This window comes from Lepidochelys kempii, chromosome 8 (genome assembly GCF_965140265.1).
Source record: "Lepidochelys kempii isolate rLepKem1 chromosome 8, rLepKem1.hap2, whole genome shotgun sequence".
NCBI classification, from domain to species: domain Eukaryota; kingdom Metazoa; phylum Chordata; order Testudines; family Cheloniidae; genus Lepidochelys; species Lepidochelys kempii.
In genome coordinates, this window is record NC_133263.1 from 61,347,698 (window position 1) to 61,367,044 (window position 19,347).

Here is a 19,347-nt window from a genome sequence, read left to right on the forward strand (position 1 = left end):
CTGCCCTAGAAATCTCTGATTGAAGGTGCTGGGACGCACCTTGACCTGAAGAGGAGCACCCACAGGGACATCTCTCGAAGAAGAATCAATGTGCTTTGAACACAGTTTTCCTCCAAAAAATGAGGAAGGTTTCAAAATAAGCACAATCTATTAATAAAGAAAAGACAATTTCATGAAACACACACACACTTTAGATTGAAGGGGAAAAGAAATGGGGGTGGGGGGAGAAATTCTCCCTAAGTTAGTGGCAGAATCATGTCTGACTTATTCAAAACCAGACTGAGCAAAATCAGTTCAGATTATACTATCAGGAACCATCCTGTATAGGTAGTCAAATAGAGTAGAAGATCTGTAAATATGTTGTGCAATATCAAACCACTTTAACAATGCATCGCCATATGTTAGAATACAAACACCTTCCTCTCTCGCTTTGAGATTTAAAACAGTGTTATCATTTCGCTAGCAGAGCTAGTGAAATCAATAAGAGTAATTGCAATGCTAGTTTTCCCATGGTCTGGACTGAGGTCATTGCCGAAATTTTGTTTTTAAAACTCTGGTATTTTAAATTTTCCCATGCATTTAGTTCTCTTATATGGTTAAGTCACCTCCCAAATCTCTCTCTCCTACTGGTCAAGAAACACCCCCACAAACCTACCGAAGTGTACGTTTAAAGGTTTACAACTAAAACTGTGGAATAAAACACATCTCCAGAAATATTATCTCCTGAAATCAAATTGTGAACTTCCTTGTTGCAAGTTTGATGTATATGGTCAAGAAGCCAAGATTTCAAGTACTATCCTACCCAAAACAGTCACATTACCAAATGATAGGGCTACAAAATACCACCTGAAAAAAGTTTGCCAAAATAAAAATGGGAATATTTATTATCTTTTCTACTAAAGCAATGTAGATCTTTTGAGAGTACACATTGGTCTTTGCAAGTGGTTTACAGCTAAATTCATACTTTTCAACTCTGTAAAAAATTAGTCAAAGTTCATAAAAACAAAGACATGGGGGAAGTTGGTGAAGAGTCAGAGACTATAACAACTGTTAATGGTGATGAACAGAGAAAGCCCAACTGTTATTTTAAAATTCTGACATTCTCTGCATCATTAGAAATCCAAGTCCATTAACATGGGATAAGGTGTAAATATTTTCATTAGGAAGAGATTAAAAATATATGGGTACATTATTTGCACATTTTCAGATCTCTAACAATGGCGGTTCTACTTCCCAATAAGCTATGAGGAATTGATCAGACACAACCGTTAAATAATGGAAATTTGATCAAGAGACTCTAAACATTACTTAGTAGGTACTACATGCACATGATGCAAGGGGAGGAGATTTATAGACCCGTACATACGATACAAGACAAAACTGTTACAATTGCCAAACGTGCGCTGGACAAATTTAAAGTTTATGGAAAAGTCTTGTAGGCTTGTTTCATGAAAACAAGGTCAGAAGCACATTATTGTATACATTTTTCATCCAAAATTGTCTTCACTTGGCCTCCTGAGCTTTCTTGGCATTCTGTTTTTCTTTTGCCTAAAAGGTAAAAATAGAGAGCATGTTATACCTCGTTGAGAATACTGCCTACTTTTGTCTGCAACTCAAAATATACATGACTGTCCGTTACCTCCTGGAACGGACAGTAAAATATCAATTGTGGTCTAACAAAAGCCACTTTTAAACATAATTTGGATGCTTGTCGAATGCCGTACATGCAGCTACTAAACCTTAGGATCATCTCTGGGTATACACTTATATAATGCAAAACAGGTTAAAGACCTCTTGAGCCCTTGTGGAAAAATCTGAAAAATCAACACTACTTAAGAACAGTTTAGTCTTAAGTTTCTAAGGAGAGATATCCAACAATAAGATTTTTATTACTCTGGAGATCATCTGCTCATGCTGTTTATTCTTCACTCGACCGTTGACGAGCTCTGAAGCAACAAACATATTTTTACTGATATTTTGCTTCATCATCAAGAAGCACAGGAGGAAGAAAAACACAGAAACTAAGGGTGAGGTTATCTGCAAATAAAATTTCTTGCTCAGTTTTCCACGTGTTAAATGTCTAGGTTCCACACAAATGGACATAACCGTTTTGCAACAAACTTGCAGCCTGGTACATCATTTTCATAACACCATGTTATAAAAATACTGATATGCAAATTTTGTTTTTAGCAATAGAAAATATTGTGTTGAATAGTTATGTGAGAAGATCAGACAGGCAATCATTTCCCTTAGGATGCAAAAAAATCTGTCATTCGAAAATGAAGAGGGATTTCTATTTTATCTTGTTATTCATCATATCATTTGCTGTGGTAGCTGCACACTAAACTAAGATCAGCAACAGAATTCTGAGGGGTGACTTTCCTCTTGATGTGTATATATGGAGCTCTAAATCAAGCTAAAACTTTCTTTAGACACAGATCACACTAATATGCCAAAAAGATACAATCAAGAAATTCTCACTTATCTCAATCATTCAAGTTTGAAGTAGTTTTCACATTAAATCTTACAAGCACCCGGTAACATTTAACTTGATGTCACATTACTTGACCTCTTCCCTTTATATACAGATTTTAAAGACTAAAATGATATTGAGAAAGACTATTCACACCTGTCCATATAGTAACTGTGGTTCTTTGTATAAAGGTGTGCATGCACCTAGTTCTGACTGCTGCTTGCTACTGAACTGGTTTGGCTCTAACTAAAGGACCTGAAGTAAAATTCTGTGTGTCCTGTTACGAATCCTCTAAGTCACCAAGTCTCCCTGGAAGTTCAGTAGTGAGACAAAAACTCATAATATGTAATTTAATACAAAAACCATACAATACTGTTGGTAACACAAGTCTGTTAAATATATAGTTTAATTCAAACCAAGAAAATTCAAAGCTGGCTTAATTTCTCTGGGTCACATTTAAACTATTAACTGTAAGGAAGTTCCTTCACTTTTGCACCTGTACAGAGAGAGAAGTGAGGGCAACTACTTAAAGAGCCTTAAAAGTTTTTCTGTCTACATTTCACATGGTAAAAACATTAGACAAAACACTAGGAAGTGGCAGAGACCAAAATGCCTTCACCTCAAAAGAACTGTCCTAACGTCAACTGGTAGAACAGTGATCTGCCCAAGCAACTGGGCTTCTAAACTCCGTCCCCCCCGTGTCCCTCCCCAGCCCCAAAATGTTCAGTTAAATGGAGATGCTTGTTAAGCTAAATAAATCGCTATTTATTTAATGTAAGGATCTAACATCAGGGATACATGTTATATTTACTGCACATGAGACAGATATGCAAGCCAGTAACATGATAAAAACCGCAATTAAGTCAGCTGTTTGAATAACCTATCAGTTTAATGATCTTACAGGGAGACAACAAACATTACAGACTTTATTTAAAGCTTAAATCAAAGCATGTTTAACAGTAAATCAAAACTATCAGTGGAAGAAGCATAGAAAGGAAACAGCAAAAGTTAGCAAAATCAATAAAGTCAGGAAACAAAATAAGCAGACATGTACAACATGATGGCCCTATGCACCAATACAGCCACACATGGGTTGCCATCTAGTGTTCACAGATAGATAAAATCAGTTTTACACTGTACGGTAACTCTTCTGTTCCTGAAAAATGTGACTTTAAGTGAAACAATGTTAAGCGAATTCAATTTCCCCATAAGAATTAATAGTAAATAGTGGGGGGGTTAGGTTCCAGGGAAATTTTTTTTTGCCAGACAAAAGGCATTATATACATGTTAAACAAGCAATTTAATATAGGTATTAAACAGGCTGGCAGCTCCCTTATCAGCTCCCCTACAACCTCCCCCCAGCGCCTCTCACCCGCCGGCAGACCCCACAGATCAGCGCCTTCCTCCTGCTCCCTCCACCTCCTGCCTGCGGCAGTCTTGCGGCATTCAGGAGGCTGGGGGGAGCAGCAAGGACGTGGCACGCAGCTTCCCCACTCCCTCCCCTGCCTCCGGAAATCAGCTGGTTTGCGGTGTTCAGGAGGCGTGCCATGTCCTCGCTTCTCTCCCCTCCCTCCTGAACACCGCAAACCAGCTGATTGCCATGGGCAGGAGGCGGGGAGAACAGGGGGAAGGCGCTGATGTGCGGGGTCTGCCAGCGAGCGGGAGGTGCTGGGGGTAGGCGGCTGCCAATCATGGACAAAGCAGGCGGCCAAACGACATTATAGTGGAGCACTGCACAACTTTAAATGAGCATGTTCTGTAATGGAGCAGAGATGTAACATCGAAACAACGTTAAGCGAGCAGACATTAAGTAGGGAGTTTACTGGATAGACTGGGTCCTATAATCTGATAAGACAAAAGATGCACAGGCCTTGTGTGTGGATAAGTTTTAGATTTCCCTGCTCCCCTTGGGGAGATGAGTTTTAGGGTTTCTCTACACCAGAGTATATCGTATGTCTCTCAGAGGTGTGAATAAGCCACCCACTAAGCAACGCAAGTTACACCAACCTAAGTGCCAGTGTGGACAGCACTAGGTCATTGCCGCTGATACAGCTACTGCCCTCGGGGAGATGGATTTAATAAGTCAGTGGGAGAGCTTTCTTCCATCGGCTGTGTCTTCACCAGATGCACTACAGTGGCGCAGCTGCACGCATTTCTAGTGTAGACTAGCCCTTAGTAAGATTTCCTCATGCAACTTCAGCCAGCAGTCTGTGATTCTTTTTGCCCTCTACTTCACTAATATAGTCGTTATTGAAAGGTCCCCTGCTTTTACAGCATTAGGGGACTTTGGGTTATCAGGGAAGATACTCTCTGGAGCTTTTGCTCAGCAGAGTGTGCACCCCCATCTTGGTAAGCACACTGCATCTTAAAAACACAGGGCTGGAGGTGGGGGGGAATACCCATATACACTTGCCATTTAGCTGCACACAGCAAGTTTAACTAAATAAACCTCTTCCACTTAAGAATTCCAGTTTTAGAAGTGCAGCTACATTTCTGTTCAGGTAGAAAACATACAAAATACATGAATTAATATATCTTGCTTCTTTAAAAAAAGTCCTACAAGAAATGCTCACCTTCTCTACCAGTGGTATTAACTGTTGGTGTTCTGCTAAAGTTTTTAACAATTCCATGATGAAAGGCAGGTAGTTATGTTTTCTTCTAATATTTTCAATCTGAAAATTAATTGCAGACATTAATGGAACTGCTATGTGTCAGACAAAAGGGATCCCTCCCCCCCATTATAAGAGTTCCCTTAAGGTTACATTCTCTTTTTGAGCCAGTTACCGAGTTCAGATAGTGAGGTGCAGAGCACTTCGGAAGAGTTAATGCATTACACGAAGTTTGTATGACATAAATATAAACCCTCCTTAACACTCATCTGCCATGGCACCTACCAAAAAAACCACACTCAACCTGAAAATGATTAGACAGCTAGCATATTGTAGCTCCTCCTTATCATGCTGACAAATACTGTTTAACTGTGCTCCCCATCTCTCATTTTATACTTCAACTCTAAGCTCTTTAGAGCAGGAAATGTCTTTTTGTTATGTATTTGTACACTCCCTAGCGCAATGGGGCTCTGCTCCAGGACTGGTTCACTTAGACTAAATTGCAATACAAAAAGTAATTAGTAGTATTTATCAATTTTTGACATCACAGAGGAAAGATGCTTTACAAACATAAATCCTCCTAATACATCTCATAGTACCACGTAATATAGCAAAGGCCTATATCTGCAGAACAGAAACAGAATTTAAGTTCTTAAAGGTGGCAAAGGTTTCAATAAAAAAAATTCTATCTTCAGGGAACTAGTAAAATAAGTTTCTCCAAAAGAAATTAGTGTATCCCGTATACTGTAAATTTTACACTTTAGTAAAAAGCTTTAGGAGTATCTCCCTTGAGGGTGACCTGCATATTTAAAATAATTTATTTTCTATCCTACCCTGCAAGGAGCAGAGAGATATTCATAGATATTAAAGATGGGAAAAATCCTATATGGTTACCTAACTAACTCATTCTCTTTTTTCTCTAAACATACCACAGAATATATTCTGTAGGTATAAAAAACAATGGAGCTAGCTGGCCATCACTTCGGAAAAACTAAAGCAAATAATTTTGAAGTTGCCTATTGGTTGTTTCTTTTATATCCCCTGAAATCATTGGTGACCAGCTCCAAATGTTGATCAAAAAAGGTAGATCTACACTGCAACTTTTTCAAAAAGCACATGGCTGGCCTGTGCCAGCTGACTCAGGTTCAAGGGACTGTTTTAGTTGCTGGTGCAGATTTTCAGGCCTGGGCCTAGGCTCTGGGGCCCTCTCACCTTACAAAATACTAGAGACCGGACTGCAGCCCAATCGCAAACATCTGCGTCACCAACTAAAACAGTCTTATCTTAAATCTGCTGTGGGTGTCTAACTGCACTGCAGACGTATCTCAAATCTTCCCCATTTTTCATTTCTATGAATACAGTTAAATTCCTTATTTAAGATAATGAGTCAGAACCTCAGTTAAACATGCCAATTTCTTCTGCACTTCATTCCATTTATCAAAAACTAGGAGCTGGACTTCAAAAAGCGAAGAATAAAAATATGCTCTGCTACTTTCTAAACAGTGTACAATCTCACATCTGTACCGAATGTAAAGACCAAAAAACCGAAAGCTGTTTCAATGCCATATTCAGGGATCACAGAGATGTTCTGTTACAGAACAGCAAACAGCTAAGTACTTTCATTTTTCTGTCGTTCATTGCCAGTCCAGTACACACATCTGATCAGCTGGGTATCAAATGTTCATTAATTTAAAGCATACCCTTATAACAAAGAAAGATGGAAAAGTTCATTAGAAATATCAATCTTATAAAAGGAGTTCAGAGGGATGACCAAAAATAAAATAAAATTAAATTAAAAAAATCACTATAGCAAAAAGAACAAATTCTGAGAAGTAAAAGAATGCCACAACAGAGCAGAATTATTGGTGACCATAGTTATAAGTTCTTGAGACACATGCAACTGTCTCTTTCCAAGAGTTCTATACTTCACTATTTACAAGAGCTTTTTGATGAACTTTTATATATACACATACTTGAACAGGAGGAGATGGCAGAATAGGGGAGGCTTTAGAGAATATGCATAAGAAAATGTGATTGTTATTATGAATGAGGGAGGCAACCTCACTGAATAAGGGAGGCAACCTAGTGACAGAGGATGTGGAAAAAGCTAATGTACTCAATGCTTTTTTTGCCTCTGTCTTCACAAACAAGGTCAGCTCCCAGACTGCTGCGCTAGGCAACACAGCATGAGGAGTAGGTGACCAGCCCTCTGTGGAGAAAGAAGTGGTTAGGGACTATTTAGAAAAGCTGGACGTGCACAAGTCCATGGGGCCGGATGCTTTGCATCCGAGAGAGCCATTGGCCATTATCTTTGAAAACTCATGGCGATCGGGGGAAGTCCCGGACAACTGGAAAAAGGCTAACGTAGTGCCCATCTTTAAAAAAGGGAAGAAGGAGGATCCTGGGAACTACAGGCCAGTCAGCCTCACCTCAGTCCCCGGAAAAATCAAGGAGCAGGTCCTCAAGGAATCAATCCTGAAGCACTTACATGAGAGGAAAGTGATCAGGAACAGTCAGCATGGATTCACCAAGGGAAGGTCATGCCTGACTAATCTAATCGCCTTCTATGATGAGATTACTGGTTCTGTGGATGAAGGGAAAGCAGTAGATGTACTGTTTCTTGACCTTAGCAAAGCTTTTGACACGGTCTCCCACAGTATTCTTCTCAGCAAGTGAAAGAAGTATGGGCTGGATGAATGCACTATAAGGTGGGTAGAAAGTTGGCTAGATTGTCGGGCTCAACGGGTAGTGATCTATGGCTCCATGTCTAGATGGCAGCCGGTATCAAGTGGAGTGCCCCATGGGTCAGTCCTGGGGCCGGTTTTGTTCAATATCTTCATAAATGATCTGGAGGATGGTGTGGATTGCACTCTCAGCAAATTTGCAGATGATACTAAACTAGGAGGAGTGGTAGATATTGTGGCAGGTAGGGATAGGATATAGAGGGACCTAGACAAATTGGAAAATTGGGCCAAAAGAAATCTGATTAGGTTCAACAAGGATAAATGCAGGGTCCTGCACTTAGGACGGAAGAATCCAATGCACCGCTACAGACTAGGGACCGAATGGCTAGGCAGCAGTTCTGCGGAAAAGGACCTGGGGTGACAGTGGACAAGAAGCCGGATATGAGTCAACAGTGTGCCCTTGTTGCCAAGAAGGCCAATGGCATTTTGGGATGTATAACTAGGGGCATAGCCAGCAGATTGAGAAACGTGATCGTTCCCCTCTATTCGACAGAGGCCTCATCTGGAGTAGTGTGTCCAGTTTTGGGCCCCACACTACAAGAAGGATGTGGAAAAATTGGAGAGAGTCCAGCGGAGGGCAACAAAAATTATTAGGGGTCTGGAACACATGACTTATGAGGAGAGGCTGAGGGAACTGGGACTGTTTAGTCTGCAGAAGATAAGAATGAGGGGGGATTTGATAGATACTTTCAACTACCTGAGAGGTGGTTCCAAAGAGGATGGTTCTAGACTATTCTCAGTGGTAGAAGACGACAGGACAAGGAGTAATGGTCTCAAGTTGCAGTGGGGGAGGTTTAGGTTGGATATTAGGAAAAACTTTTTCACTAAGAGGTTGGTGAAACACTGGAATGCGTTACCTAGGGAGGTGGTACAATCTCCTTCCTTAGAGGTTTTTAAGGTCAGGCTTGACAAAGCCCTGGCTGGGATGATTTAATTGGGACTGATCTGCTTTGAGCAGGGGGTTGGACTAGATGACCTCCTGAGGTCCCTTTCAACCCTGATCTTCTATGAGCCAAATAAAAAGAGTAGATAAAAATATCAGTTTCCCAGGTATCTAGAAAGAAAGGTGTGAGTGAACAAACCAACCAATAACTGAGAAGTATGTTGACGCATGTGAATAATGTAGTGCAGTGCCTTGCTAATACCCTTTTAATTCCTCCAACCCTGATGTGCAGAAGCATGAGATTGGCCTCCTTTCCAGGCCTCACATCAAGCTGGCTCTTCATTATGATCTTCCTGACAGTTTTACTATGAAAATCAAAAAGAAAAACATGTACCTTGTATCTTTTTAGTTTTTGGTTCTCTTCTTCAATTAACATCTGATATTTTGCAACTTCTGACTGAATAGAACTTAACATATTACCACTCTGGTCTGTATCCATTGGCTCTTCCTTAAAGAAAGTAAAATGAATGCCACAAAGTTAGAATTTTATAAAAGGTCTGGTCTGTACAGTGTTTATACTGCTATTACCTAAATTAAGATTTAAAGTTTTTTAAGAACTGTAGTAGAAATATGCTACACCTATTTGCTAGCAATATGCTACACCTAATTCTACCTTAGTATATTAATAGTATCTGCGCATCTTCCATTTAAAAATCAACAACATGAAGTCCATAGCAGACTTCATAGTCTCTGGCATGTCTCCCTTTCTGGAGTAAAAATACTGCCGGCGTTTTTCTTTTCTCCCCCCTCCTTCCCCTTTATGGGGCAGGAATGGAATGGTTAGTTGCAAAATAAATACTAACTAAAAGTTATTTTTTATAACCCTTCTAAGCAAAAAGTGACAGTGGCATGGAACAATTGCATTATTTAAATATCATATCCTACCTCTGAAAGTTGCTGCTGTAGTTCTGCTATCTTTTGCTCATATATCATTTTTCTGTCAGACACAATGGCCATAAGATTAAATCTTATCTCCCCTTCACTGTATCTAAAAGAAGAGAACATAGTTTTCAAAATTACAATCATTTGCACAGCATCTCCAAATCAACAAACAAAAATCCTCTATGGTTTCCTTAATTGTAAGTAAATATATATATTTATATTTCACATTAAAGTTGTGGATATTGTTCCACTCTTATTGTGAAACAAAATCACATCATAGATGACTGCACTGAACACTAAATATGGCAATTAGTCCAGTAGTACCTTTTAAAGCACCTGCGCCAGAGTTTTCCCCACCTGAGCTTAAACGTTAATCTTTCTGCTTATATAATTTGACAATTAGTTCACCGCTTTTTAAAATATAAAACTTTAGTAACTGTCCTCCATAACTGAGATCACAAAACAAGTTGTGTTTCTAGCCCAGGTTGTTTTGGAGTTGTGATTTGGGGAGGAGGGTTAAGTAGTTAGAAAAAACTGATGGCCGTAGTTTATTTTTAGAAAGCTAACAAGAAAAAAGAATACTACTTTTAACCAAAGAAAGTTAGGAATTGGTTCTTTTGCAATAAAAAGGTATACATGTACGTTCTTCACAAAAAAAAAAAAAAAAAAAAAGCACCTGACATTTACTTTTGTATTCGTTTCTCTATGACAGGCCTAACAGCACTGATCCAATCATCTTGATTACAGGCACCTAGATAGAATACATAAAAAAGGTTTAAAAAAAAAGAAAAAGCCAGCTTTTCTGCAAATTCAAGCTCTGGATACTCATTTGCAAAGGCTACTTAGTGGATCTCTTCTCTGGAGAATGACAATACTAAATTGTTCAAAATGGTCTTTTTGAAATACAAAGTTAATCACTGGTTCTTGTTAATACCTTTCAGTACTCTATTGAACAATATTTAGACAGTATTTAGAAAAGCAACAAAGCTGGAGTAGATTTTAAAAGGGGGGGGGGAGGGTGTTCTAACCTTTACTCTATTATTGGCAAGGGAAAAAAAGGACAAGTCTTTTGGTGAGAGCGTAAAGGTAGAAATTTGGTTTTCCAAATTGGGTGGGTGCGTGAGGGAGGGAGCAAGTACATGAAAATCCTGATTTTTTTTCCTCATCCAGTAATTTCTGCCAGAAATTTAGACTTTGGAAACCTTTATAACGTTAGCATCACCTATTCTTCCATTTTGTTCTCCAAATTTTGGAGGGTTCCTCCCCATGTTTTAAAACAATACTTAGCACTTGCAAGGCACTTGAAGATGTAACAGTAAGGGCTTCTCTAAATGAACATTTAATGTGCATTAATAGTTCCTTGTAGCACTTTGATCTACAGTAACTCCTCGCTTAATGTTGTAGTTATGTTCCTGAGAAATGTGACTTCAAGCTAAACGATGTTAAGCAAATCTAATTTCCCCATAAGAATTAATGTAAATGGGGGGGGGGGTTAGAGCGCACGTGCAGACTCACACACACACACACACAGTATAAGTTTTAAACGAACAATTTAATACTGGTACACAGCGATGATGATTGTGAAGCTTGGTTGAGGTGGCGAAGTCGGAGGGTGGGATATTTCCCAGGGAATGCCTGACTGCTAAATGATGAACTACTAATCAGCTGAACCCTCAAGGGTTAACCCTTTGTTGTTAATGTAGCCTCACACTCTACAAAGCAGCACGAATGGAGGGAGGGGAGATAGCACGGCAGAGAGAGAGAGAGAGAGAGAGAGAGAGAGAGAGAGACGCGCATTGCCCCTTTAAGTACGCTGACCCCACTCTAAGTAGACTGCCTTTTTAAGTAGATCACCAAGTTGAGACAGAAGCTGCTGCCAGGAAGCTCCCTCCGTCTTAAGCCCTGTAGTGTCCCCCCCACCCCGCTGCTCTATGGAAATGGGGTAAGCGGGGTGCAGGAGCGGGGGGGAGGGGGACACCCTGAAATTAGCTCCCCTCTTCCCCCGCCCCCATTCCCTGCACAGCAAGCAGGAGGCTCCAAGGAGCAGCTCCAAGGCAGAGGGCAGGAACAGCACATGGCAGTGGGGGGAGGGAAAGCTGAACTGCTGGCAATTGATAGCCTGCTGGGTGGTTGCTGCACAGGGAACGGGGAGCTGATGGGGGGCTGCTGGTCCACCCTGGTTCCAAGCCCCCACCAGCTAGTTCCAACGGGCTGCTCTTCCTGCAAGCAGTGGACAAAGCAGGGAGCATCGCACAACTTTAAATGAGCACGTTCTCTACTTGATCAGCAACCTAACAATGAAATGACGTTAACCGGGACAACTTTGTGAGGAGTTCCTGTACTCTCCTTTCAAAGAGGACTAGAACAAAGAGACCTACAACTCCCCCTGTAGTTTTATCTGTATTCTTCACTTCCAGTCCTAAACTGTTGCATAGCATGCTTTTAAATTCTGTATTTTGCTATAGTAGTGAGTTGAACAGTTACTATATGCATACTCCCCATCCTGCAAATGGATTTCATGCCAACAGACCCCTATGTCCACAGAAAGCCTATATACTTCAATGATATGACATGCAGGTCTGACTACATCAGGGCCATTGTCCAGTAGGAAGTTTTTTTGTTTTTTTTTTTAAAAGGGATCAGAATCTTTCAAAATGAAAGATGCACTATACTGAAACTAAATATTTGACATTTGTCTTAATATTTGAGAAACTGACAGAAATCCACCTTTCGATGATGTATTTACTTTACTAGTTTTTACTTTACCATAATAAATATTACAAGGGACAAATAAAGCATCAATTTAAAGCCAAGTAGTGACATTTCTACTCTCATAACATTAGGATTACAAAGATGATTAACATGTTCCCTGGAATATAAAAAAAGGAGGTGGAAGGCAACATGAAGAAATATGGTAACAAGTATTGTACCAGGTGAAACTGAGTTAGTTTAATACCAAATAAGACTTTGCAAATCTTAAAAATTAGAAGAGACATCTGATAGATGATTACATTTTAAGTGGAATGAAAAGATTAGATTTAACTTCTTGACCTAGCATTAACAGGCTCTACTTCTTTGTCCAGTTGATTTTGCCTTGGAACTAAAATATTAAGGGAATGAATAACAGAATTTTAAGATTCTGACATCACAAAAACTAGCTGAAAGGAAAAAACCTGGAAAAAAAAAGGGGGGGACGGACTAATCCAGTTGATCACCCTTTTCAATACACCGTCTAAATAAGTCTCTCAGTGAAAGATCAAAAGTATTAACCAGAACCAGCTGTTATCTCAAAAGAACAATTTGTTTTGGTCACATATGACCACCAAAAATGCAACAAGGTACAATGTTTAAATTCGCCACAGTGAACTAAACTTACCTAAATCAATTGGTCCTTCCCTTAGTCCATCTAGTTCATACAGCCTTCCATTAACAGGAACATAGCTTACAAAGTGAAATGCATCTTCTTCTTTTGCTGATGACTTTGCATCAAACTCAAACATTTGCTGTCTAAAAGGTAAATAGATACAATGCTGAATGGAAAGAGAAAAGGTTACTGGATTTTGTATGATTCGTAACATGCACAACTTTTGTTACCTGGCAAAACTGTTGTGAACCTGCCGAATCACTTCAGAGTTGCTTAGTGCCAAACCTTTCATCTAAAAATATACATAAAAGATAAAATAAGATAAATAGAACATAAGCCAATTGTTCAAATCAGTGTACATCAAGTACAAAAGTTAGTTGCACTTACCGCAGCATCAAAACTTTGTGAAAATTCTTTAAATTCTGCTAGTGTCTCTCCTAGATGGATATCTTGATGGATACAGTTTAACAGCACACTTACTATGGCTTGAGTAGCACAAGCATTGTTTATTACCTAGAAAGAGGTATGGAAAGTGAGGACAAGTTCATTACAGATGATCACATAAAAAGAATTAAAGTTGGGCCAATTCTTCCTTTATAAACCCTTATTCTCCATAGATTACATGGCTCTGATTTAGGTTACAAAAATGCAGTCTGGAAGCAGTACCTATTTTTTGGTAAACATTTACTCCACCTAGGTAGTAAATCTAGCCTGGACAGCCATAAAAGCTCTGCTGTACAAGACAAACCAAGTGATGCTGGTTGTATGGGTGCAATTGGCAAAACAGACAAAAAGTTCAATTATTCTAAGTAAATATATTAGAAACACCCTGTAATTTGCCCTCTCACTTCCTCTAAAAGAAGAGTTAAAAACAGAGTAAAGAACGCAACAACCTGACAAAGAAAGATGTAGTGATGTCATCAATTGCTAAAGCACAGCAAAGAATCTTTTGCTTACTTTTAAGACGCATGTGTTACTTTTAGTGTATAACCCTATTCTACTAGTGATTCAGGGCTTCATCCTTACTCAGGCAGACTAGCACCTTGCTTGATTTCAATGGTACCACAGGCAGAGTAAGGTATTACTGAACACAAAAAAAACCTGTCTGAACCTGGCTGTACATATCTCTAGAAAAGCTGTTTCTATTTCCCCCTTAAAAATATAATGATACCATTCAATGAACACTACAATTAGACAAACAGGGGAAAAGATTTAAAAATTTATATTTTGGCAAAGAAGGTACCGCATACGACCTAGAGTTAAGATGGTCCTGTTAAAAAAAAATAAACTTAGTAAATACATTAAGAGTTATTCTCAAATTCAGATCTGTTCTGAATTTAAAAAGTTTTATAAATTTCACTCAAAAGTTTTTGCTGTTCACCTCATTTTATAGAGCACATATCTTCCTTCAATCCAAGTTTATTTTTAAAAGCTGAGACTACTCCACAAACTAGTACAACAAAAAATTCAAGCCAGTTAATAATAAGATAGAGTATCAGCCTTAATTCGCCTTCCTGAATATTTTTTTGGTAAAAAATATTCTACCTTTTGAAAAAGTAAATCAAAACCTTAATGTTAGTCAGAGCTTTTGTACATTAAGAGAGATACATAGCCTAAAACATGTGTTTTAAGTCTGTCAAGTGATTAAAAAAAATTAATCGCGATTAATCGTGCTGTTAAACAATAGAATACCATGTATTTAAATATTTTTGGATGTTTTCTACATTTTCAAATATATTGATTTCAATTACAACACCGAATACAAAGTGTATAGTTCTCACTTTATATTACAAATATTTGCACTGTAAAAAACAAAAGAAATAGTATTTTTCAATTCTAATACAAGTACTGTAGTGCAACATCTTTATCATGAAAACTGAACTTACAAATACAGAATTATGTACAAAAAAATAACTACATACAAAAATAAAACAAATGTAAAACTTTAGAGCCTACAAGTCCACTCAGTCCTACTTCTTGTTTGCCAGTCACTCAGACAAACAAGTTTGGTTACAATTTGCAGGAGATAATGTTGCCCGCTTCTTGTTTACAATGTCACCTGAAAGTGAGAACAGGAGTTTGCCTGGCAATGTTGTAGTCGGTATCTCAAGATATTTACATGCCAGATGCACTAAAGATGCATATATGTTCCTTCATGCTTCAACCACCATTCCAGAGGTCATGTGTCCATGCTGATGACAGTTTCTGCTCAATAATGATCCAAAGCAGAGCGGACCGAAGACACATGTTCGTTTTCATTATCTGAGTCAGATACCACCAGAAGGAAGTTGATTTCTGTTTTTGGTGGTTGGGGTTCTATAGTTTCCACATCAGAGCTTAGCTCTTTTAAGACTTCTGAAAGCATGCTCCACACCTCATCCCTCTCAGATTTTGGACAGCACTTCAGATTCTTAAACCTTGGGTTGAGTGCTGTAGCTACTTTTGGAAATCTCACACTGTATTTTCTTTGCGTTTTGTCAAATGAACATGTGCTGGGTCATCATCCGAGACTGCTATAACATGAAATATATGGCAGAATGCAGGTAAAACAGAACAGGAGACCTACAATTCTCCCCCAAGGACTTCAGTCACAAATTTAATTCATGCTTTTTTTTTTTAATTTTTAAAAGAGCACCATCAGCATGGAAGCATGTCCTCTGGAATGGTGGCTGCAGCACGAAGGGGCATATGGCACGTAAATACCTGGCAACACTGGCAAGGAAAGTGCCATGCGAACACCTGTTCTCACTTTCAGGTGACATTGTAAATAAGAAGCAAGCAGCATCTCCCATAAATGTAAACAAACTTGTTTGTCTTAGCGATTCGCTGAACAAGAAGTAGGACTGAGTGGACCAGTAGGCTCTAAAGTTTTACATTGTTTTGTTGTGCAGTTATGTAATAAAAAAATAAAACTCTACATTTGTAAGTTACACTTTCACGATGAAGAGATTGCACTATGAGGTGAATTGAAAAATACTATTTCTTTTGTTTATCATTTTTACAGTGAAAATATTTGTAATAAAAAATATAAAGTGAGCACTGTACACTTTGTATTCTGTGTTGCAATCAAAATCAATATGGTAGAAAAACACCCAAAAATATTAAATTTCAATTGATATTCTATTGTTTAACAGTACAATTAATCATAATTTTTTAAAAAAATTTTGAGTTAATCGCATGAGTTAACTGCAAATTATTCGACAGCCCTAATTTTTTTTTTTTTTTTAAAGGGAAGTGAAATATAGGGTCTATATATGTTGAAGGATGGAGAGTGAATACTACCTTTCAAAAAGTGGTCATAAAAGATATGAGGCCATATTCTGCCCTTAGTTACCTTTATGTGACTCCACTGAAGTCAATGGAGTTGACAAGGGTGTAATTAAAGGGCAGAATTTGGACAAGAAATTACTTTGTATTGGTTTGGGGCTATGTGCAGCATGAGGGAGGATTATTAGCTGTTTCACTCAGTAAATTTGAAGGCTTGGGGGGGGAGAGAGAGGATGGGGGAGAAGACTTTCCAGTCTGTGTGAGTAACATCCAGCATAAAGGTTTACATACATTTTAAAAGAAGACAATGTAAGAGCTTAATTATATATCAAGTATTTGAAATATATTTCAGGGCTGTAAACATGAAACCACTTCCAACAAAAAAAAGTGAACAGAGAACATCCGTATTCTAGTCAAAGAAGGTCAGAACACACTGACACCTTTTCTTTGTCAAGATTGGGGAAAACAAAACAAAATCCACAAGATACCACGGTGCTAGAAAGTGCTCTATTTGTACTTTATGTAGTGAACAGTATATTGCTCCATGATATGAATTTACATTCAATTGTCCAAAACTAAGTGTGTCACTAGAAAACTGGACTGCATCTATACTACTGAATTAGAATACATATTTAGCCTTTTTCCCCTTCAAGCGCATGCATAGCTTTGCATGTAGGAAATACAGTTAACCTAGATCTGCTATTTAATGGAAAATATGGAATTATGCTCTTGGAGATTGTACGGCTCTTCTACCAAACGTGCAGTGTTACAACATGCCTCAAAATGTATATAGGAGGAGGGGGAAGACAAAAAAGTTATTTTGAGTAATTCACAAGTTACACATTAAATACAGCCATCTTGGTATGAAGGACAAAGCCAAGATGGACAGTTATTTCTTATCTTATTGAATTCACAGATTTGACCCTCTACCCTCTCCTCATTTTCCTTGCCCCCTCACCTCCTAGAAAGAACCTCAAACATCACCCCTTTTTTTGAGAAGACTCAGCTGTTCTAATGTTGTACACCATGCCAGATATAATTAATTGATTGGTAATGCCCAAAAGCCACCTGTTAAGATTGGAGTCCCAATGTTCTAAGCATTGTGTACAACAAATAATCAGTAAGACAGACTTTGCTTCATAGAAAGTAGTCATTTTTGAAATAAGATGCAATAAGTGGGTGTAAGACAATGGGAAGCAATAGTAGAATTAGGACACAATGACAGTTACACATGTTTACACAGAGCATCTACATCCACAATTATACAGTCAAGCCAAGGGATAGAGCACAAGGGAACACCATCATGTCCTCAACTAAGGAAGTGAGAAAGGGGAGTAGAAGCATGAAGACATACTGAAGATTGGCAGAAAGTGAAAAACAGCACACAGCTGTGAAAGATAAGGATGGACAAGATTTTAAAAACTGCATGATATGTATAGAAGGTTCTCAATGTTGAGGATGATGAGGTTGGAAATAGAAGCTCTGACAAATGACCAGGAAGGGTACTTCTAGATACTGGTGAGAGCAGTTGCAGTAGAGTGCAAAGGTCACAAGCCAGAATGAAGGGGAGAAGTTGAGGTAACAGTTGAAGATGGAATATATATGAACTTTAGGTGACAGAGAGAAGGGAGATGGGATTAGCTGGAGAGACAGATGAAGTCTAGAGTAGGACCTTCGAATGAGGGGAGACCACAGCAGATTTATTATAAGATGAAAAACTGAACGAAAGACCAAGAGATTAAGGAGAAAAACAAAAGTGGGGGGGATAGGGAATCATAAAACAGGAGATGATGGGGTAATGGGGGCAACTGAAAAGTGGGTGATAAACTTCAGTGACTATGGAGAGAAGTAGGGAAAAGGGAACATCTCTTTCTAAAAAGTTGGCAAGATAGTGGGAGAACAATGAGAGAGTTTTACGACAGAGCCAAATAGTGGCATATAGATGGGATTGCAGGCCTAGGATAATTGAGAGTAGAGAAGTAGCTCTTCTTAATAGAGGAACTGCAAGAGAAAAAGAAGTTTGTAGTGAAGTAAGTTGCTGAGCAAGTGGAGCATGTGGATGTTAGGAGTGAGCTATGAGTGGTGGGATGGGCTTTGCACCAAGAATGAGGGGCAAAGGAGTCCATTACTGAGTTGATAAATCAGAGGAGGGGACATAAGTCATAAACATAAGTTACAGAAGGACAGGAAGACACAAAGAGGGTAAAAAGGAGCAGTGAAGACAAGATTGAGCAAATGGCTGTTTTGGTAACTAGAAAAGCTGATCCAAGACTGAAAGTCAAACAAGGAAGGGAAGACATGGAGGTGGGAGGCTAAGGGGTTGGATGGGAAATCAACATGGTAACTGAAGATGAAGATGGGCACTTCAGATGACAGCCAGACATACAAGAGCAAAAACAGAAAGGAAGATTAGGTTACTTAACCCCACTCCCACCTTGTCTTTTCTTTGGTTCTATTGGTGTCTCCCCAAGTATTTGCCCTTCTACTTAAGCATCTGTGTTGATGCCACACTGCAGCAGTATGGCATAAGGCTATCTTAAATAAGCTAGTACAAAGCTTTTGGCTTTACTGGTTTAAACCGAACATCATAAGTCCACTCAGAAACCAATATGCAGTTAATGCATATCCCAGAGCACACACGTCACATGCTCCCGGTGATATTCACATTAATAAGTGGGCATCAACCTTGTGCATCAGCTTGAGTTTCTGGGTTGATTTCTCGTGTAGCATCACATATATTACAATGCAATATGCCAATCCACTTTCTTGTGGACAGGGGAGAAGTACCTTGGTCTTGTAGGTCAGCTATTCTCTTTTGCATTATAATATATGGGTTTGTATCACTGTGAATCTTGTAGATTCATCTTCTAAACTTCTGCATGCCACAAAATAGATGATTTTACTAGATCTGCAGCCAAATGCAACCATGTTACTATAGGGTAGATTTGGGTTCTAAGACTTGTTATTTTCAACAGATGCACAATTTTACCTTCCAGAACCAAGGTAAGTTCTCTATATTAGTTATACTCCATTATAGACAATCCCTCCATGACTGTATTGTATGT

At 38.8% G+C, this 19,347-nt stretch overlaps 1 protein-coding gene across 2 annotated transcripts in view; it reads right to left on the reverse strand.

Annotated features, from left to right (window-relative positions):
- Window positions 1-1,327: 1,327 nt before the first annotated feature.
- The window catches only part of UCHL5 (ubiquitin C-terminal hydrolase L5), a 31,293-nt gene continuing 13,273 nt past the window's right edge, over window positions 1,328-19,347 (reverse strand). For both annotated transcript variants that reach the window (XM_073356717.1, XM_073356718.1), the window contains 8 exons: window positions 13,403-13,528; window positions 13,246-13,307; window positions 13,028-13,158; window positions 10,339-10,402; window positions 9,655-9,757; window positions 9,104-9,217; window positions 5,047-5,145; window positions 1,328-1,548 (listed from right to left, as the gene is read on the reverse strand). In XM_073356717.1, the coding sequence (XP_073212818.1) occupies window positions 1,504-1,548; window positions 5,047-5,145; window positions 9,104-9,217; window positions 9,655-9,757; window positions 10,339-10,402; window positions 13,028-13,158; window positions 13,246-13,307; window positions 13,403-13,528 (744 nt within the window). In that variant the 3' untranslated portion in view covers window positions 1,328-1,503. The remainder of the gene's footprint in view (window positions 1,549-5,046; window positions 5,146-9,103; window positions 9,218-9,654; window positions 9,758-10,338; window positions 10,403-13,027; window positions 13,159-13,245; window positions 13,308-13,402; window positions 13,529-19,347) is intronic.